This window comes from Trifolium pratense, linkage group LG6 (assembly GCF_020283565.1).
Source record: "Trifolium pratense cultivar HEN17-A07 linkage group LG6, ARS_RC_1.1, whole genome shotgun sequence".
NCBI classification, from domain to species: Eukaryota; Viridiplantae; Streptophyta; class Magnoliopsida; order Fabales; family Fabaceae; genus Trifolium; species Trifolium pratense.
Window position 1 is genome coordinate 32742224 of NC_060064.1, and position 5492 is coordinate 32747715.

The 5492-nt window shown below is 28.7% G+C and overlaps 1 protein-coding gene across 2 annotated transcripts in view; it reads right to left on the reverse strand.

Annotated features, from left to right (window-relative positions):
• Nucleotides 1-2710: 2710 nt before the first annotated feature.
• Nucleotides 2711-5492, reverse strand: part of LOC123892581 (agamous-like MADS-box protein MADS2) — a 4828-nt gene continuing 2046 nt past the window's right edge. The window contains exons 2-8 of one of the 2 annotated variants that reach the window (XM_045942401.1): nt 5311-5389; nt 5093-5154; nt 4843-4942; nt 4391-4432; nt 4256-4297; nt 3626-3765; nt 2711-3112 (exon numbers count right to left, since the gene is read on the reverse strand). In XM_045942401.1, coding sequence (XP_045798357.1) covers nt 3013-3112; nt 3626-3765; nt 4256-4297; nt 4391-4432; nt 4843-4942; nt 5093-5154; nt 5311-5389 — 565 coding nt within the window. In that variant the 3' untranslated portion in view covers nt 2711-3012. Of the gene's footprint in view, nt 3113-3625; nt 3766-4255; nt 4298-4390; nt 4433-4842; nt 4943-5092; nt 5158-5310; nt 5390-5492 lie in introns of both variants that reach the window. The other variant, XM_045942400.1, reaches the window with a different exon arrangement.

Below are 5492 nucleotides of genomic sequence, written 5' to 3' on the forward strand. Positions count from 1 at the left end.
GGCATGCATCAAAACCACAATTTTGAGCTGTCCCAAGCATATTAATATAGTATATTCGAAGAATTGCCTATTTATTGAATAGTAACTTCTTTCAAAATCAACTTTTCATGCCAACGAAGATTGATTCAGTTGATAAAAAATTAACTCATATCCTGTAAAAACATGAGTTCAACTTCTGTTGCCGGTATGTGAGAGTCTCTTTAGTAGACAATCTATAAATATATTTATGAACGCTTTCTAAATCTTAAAACTTTATAATGACTTTGATGAGTTTGAAGATTTAACTCACCTAAATTTTTGTTATAAAAAAATAAATCAACTTTCATTACCAACCACCATCTTTTTCCATTCGGAATCCTTATTAAATCTAACTTTTTTTTAATTGCACTTGTTTTTTTGAACAAGCAATAAAAAAAAAAGCATTCAATACTAGAACTATCAAAGACCTTTCTCCCTTGAAAGAAGGCATTTTGGCACGATGATACTAACTTTTTCAACACCTTTCTTCAATCCACCAGCAATATTTTTGATAGAATTTTGTATGAGCATCCTATTAAAGAAATAGGTCGATTGAACTAAAATTTTGAAGCGTGATTCGAGTGATATGATAGAAAATGCTCAATAAATTTTTGGGCTAAATATAATATTATCTTAGAATTTAAATTGTACTTAATTCAACTTCACAAGATCGACTTGTGAGGTGGGGAGATGCCTCCCACTTATATAAACACATTTACATGCTACATTAGATCCGATGTAAGATTATTGATATTTATTTCACATATAAGAGTAAATATCTTTAGTGTGATCGAAGTGATTCAATAACGGGTCCAACAAACCTTCAATAAACTTTGATAATATTTTAGTAGACTGTTGAAGTTATTTTAGTTTTGATGGCTCAACTAGTCTAAAATTCAATTCATCTATTTTTTCTATTATTTACAAGTCAATCAACTAGGACGTCGACCCGACCACTATTTTGTCAAGGGTCAGAGTTGCAACAGATTTACCCGTTTTGGCACCCCTACTCTCCACCATATTTTTCGACAAACATATTTCATCAGATAAGGGACCATATATATATTTAAGAGACTAACATATAGTCTAGAGATTTTTTTGCCACTCTACTCATTTTTTCGCGTGCCTTACAAAATTACAAAAATATCCCCGTCTGCTAGTTAAAATGCGAAATTTCATGTTATGACAGTGTTTTTCTCAAAATTCTCATTTTTATACAAATCCGCAACTTAAGTAGCAGACAGAATCCGCTACTTAAGTAGCGGACGTTATAAAAATGTTGAAATTCACGTTAGAGAGGTGTTTTTTTCTCTCTCAAATTTCTCATTTTATAACATCCGCTACTTAAGTAGCGGACAAATAAAAATCTTAAATTTCATGTAGGATTTTTTTTTCTTAAAATTTCTCATTTTTATAACATCTACTGCTTAATTAGTTGAATGCTAAAAATAAAAACTCGTAGGATGCGAGAATAACCGGCAAGGTGGTAAAAGAAAATCTCTATAGTCCATGTATATTTGGTTTGATTTTTCACTTTTGCTGGCTGTGCTTTTTGTTTGGGCCGTTAATGTTTGTGGTCTTTTTGGGTCTACTTTTACCTTTCAATCCATTTCAGTCGACCAAACAAAAAATTTCTTTTGTAGGTTTTGTGTTTATATTTTTTAGTACATCTTGTTGTAAGATTAACCAACTTAATTAAAATATTATTTGGAATTTTGGATCTTATTCTTCGATGGCACAAATATAAATAAGAGGTGTTAGGTACATCCACAAAACAAACAAATATTAAAGAGAAAAGAAATAAAATGATGTTGATTGATGTGATTATATTATTTTTGTTTTAAATTTTTGGATCAGTGTGTGCGTCCAGATAAAATATTATTGTGCTTATGTAAGTCTTTCTCATTTTAAAGTGTCTTGCTAACGAGTGTCTTTTGATACTCTTTAACCAACATTTTAAATGAAATTCTAATTTGAAAACCACTTTCCAAATGAAACTAATTGAATGGGTGTGCAATTAAATTCTTTTGTGAAACTAGTTTAAGTCAAAGAATCATATCTTCAAAGATAAATAGATAAGAAATTATTATTCTCCTTTTTTTATGGAAATTTATTACTCTAACGTTTGTTACAAGATTGAAAAAGTTATTCTCCAAGTGAAATTTGCAGAAATAAAATAACTTCAAATATTCCTTCCAATTATTCTCAAGGAAGATTATGTAAAGGGAATTCTCGTGAGATTTTATAAGTATTGTTTTAAAAAATAACTATAAATACCTCTTCTTTTTTTATCAAGAATTTTAAAAATAGTGAACAGGATAAAAATATGTTTCCCATAATTATGGACCCATTTTTCAAAGACAAAGATTAAAATAAAAGTGATTTTAATATGAATAATTTTGAGATGAGTTTTTTTAGAGAATCTGTTTAATAAAAGTACAAGTTTTGTGTTTGTTTAAAATTATTAAAAATATATTTTGTATTTCTCTCTTATTAAAACTAATTTTCTTTAAAAACTAATCTATATAATAGCTTTTCATTTTCAACAATATGATTTTTGAAGAAAAAAAGATTAAACAAATATAACTAAAACATATAATATGCTTTTTTTTAAAAAACATCAAAAATCATTTTTTTATTGAAACAAGTGATTTTCTCCCCCAAATAATCTTAAATAAACACACTCATTATATTATAAAGAAAAGGTATTCTCAATTTTGTTTTCACAGATTGTTAAGAACAAAAACATTAATTCAAATTAAGATGCTCAATATTATAAATTTCTTGAATATGCCATATATGCATATATGGCTAAAGGTTTAGCAGCTTCAAGTAAGTCATATAGCTGTTTTTTATACCTCAACATGAAAAAACAATAGAAGGAAAGTAGCAGCATCATTTAATTTATACATTGCATTGCCAACATTAAAAAGCACTATTAATTGGCTTTTTCCTTTTGTTTAGCAAGCTAAATACTTAGTTTAATTAGCTTAATTAAAGCATCCATCCAGGAACAAATCCATTCACTTGTTGTTGAGCTTGACTTGTTGAAGCTATCTGATCATTAGCTACATTGTTGTACCTATAGTCAGAACTGAATCAAAAGAACCCAAGTTATTATAACATCAAAAACAATGTTTTAAAAACTGAACTGAATCGATCGGTTGAATTGGTTGAACCAACCGGGAACCAACCGGGAACCAACAAGTTCATTAGTTGGTTTGATTCAGTTACAATGCAGTCTGGTTGAACTAGTCAACTAGATTGAACGTAAGTTGAACCGTCTCAATCATGGTTCGTTAAACCAATTTTCATTTGTGTCATCCGGTTCAACTGTAGTTGAACCATGACTCAGATGTCTCAATAATTTGATGTACTATCCAATTTTGTAACATTAACCGTAAGTGTATTATGAATGAGGTTCATAAATTCGATCTCTACTAACAATCCTTTTCCTATATCAAATTAACTACTAGCAATTTTTCTTTATAAAAATTGTGATAAAAAATGGTATATTTGAAGGGACAAAAATTAGGCGAAATCCGAAAAGTAGTGTATTTTATTTAGGACGAAAAATATATTTGAGTTTATAAAATATATATATTACCCAATCTGCAATGTGGGATTGCAGTCCAACTGCTGGAAGAAGCTCTGAGAGTGAGCATTCTGTGGAGCACCATATTGCATGCTTTGTTCACCGGCTTCCCATGATTGTCTGTACTGATTTCTGGAATTGATTTCATCCAACTGAACAAATCATAGTATTAAGTTTGAAGAGACATTGAACAACTCATTCATAGTAAAATATCTTAACATAACACATGGCATGTATAACAATGTGTTAAACAAAGACTAATTAAGGAAAGTTCTAAATTTTGGTCCGTGATCTGCAATTATGACCGCAATATAATGGTTTTAATGGTCTCTGCGTAGGCACTGAAATGCAGTTTCATCGTCCGCATTATGCCACAATATTAAGGTTCATTGTGTATTTCAGTCACGACCACGATTGCAATTTAGAATCATATGTATTTCTTGTACATATTATGTAACTAACTATATTAACGTTCATGGGGAGGAAAGTGTTTTAAATTGAAGTCCGCAACCACATAAAAGACTTCAAAGTCTCTGCAATAACATCATAACCGCAATTTTGGCAACATCATCCACCTCATTTCCCCGTGACTAAAACCACAATTTAAAATCATGGGAAGAAGAACATCAGTATAAAGTTTACCTTAATTGACAAGGATCTGTTAGCTTCTACCAACATCTGTTCCTGTAACAAAACAATAGCTTGAAATTGTTAGGTACACCCTAAAATGTTGCTTAATTAGTTTCTTTTTGATATGTACTCAAACCATGTATGTACCTTATTTTGAAGATCAGCTAATTGATCCAGCATGAATTGTGTCTGCAAATTCATGTTCCAAACAGTTCAAGTATAACAGTAAATGAGAAAATGTGAAATCAAATGAAGAAAGTTACAAACCAAGGTTTTAAATTACAATACAATTATTCTGCTGAAAATCGTTATATTGTCATGAATTAGAATATACTTTTTTCTAATTCATGAATTAAATCTTATTATGAATTATAAGTTACATTGTCAATAGAAATATATTATATATTATTTCTAAGAGAAAAAAAATATAAGATGATATATCATATATATACCTGAAAACAATTCAAGATTTTAGTAATCTCATTAGAATGAATTAGGATTCAAATTGTATGACTTACCCTACTCATTTGAAACAAAATTTACTTATAAATAAATTAAAAACCATTTTAATATTTTTTTCTTAAAGATAAAAAAAATACCTTTGTAGACCTCACTTGCTTGAGAGATGAATCCAATTGCCTTTCAAGCTGCTCAAGATCTTTTGAACTCAATGGGCCCAAGTCTTCCCCTAAAAGATTTCTGTATATACATTTTATCAAAATAGTTAAATGTTGTTGATATATATATATATATATATATATATATATATATATATATATATATATATATATATATATATATATATATATATTGGCCAATAAACTATGAAAGTTTAATGTTAAAATTCACCTCTGGGTTCTTTGAAGATTTTCAAATCTTTGTTTCAGCTTCAAGTATTCACGGTAGCTACTCTGCTTCAAACAAAACAAAAAAAAATTAATGTAAAATAATCAAAAAAATTATAATATGTAAAAATGTCACATTATAAAAAAAGGCTACATTATTATTATTATAAGATAAGTTGTAATAATAATATCATTATAAATGGAAGAAAAGTTGCTAGGTACCTCAAGTTCTTTGGCAGGTTTGCTAACTTCAACAGCACCATAACTGCATTTCTGGTACCTATCAAGAGTTTTGAGCATGCTGTTTTCAAGAGGTAGAAAAAAAGAACCGTCAAATTCATAGAATATATATTGTTTATGTAACAATTTTATTAATCATAGTTACACTCTTAACAATTTTACAA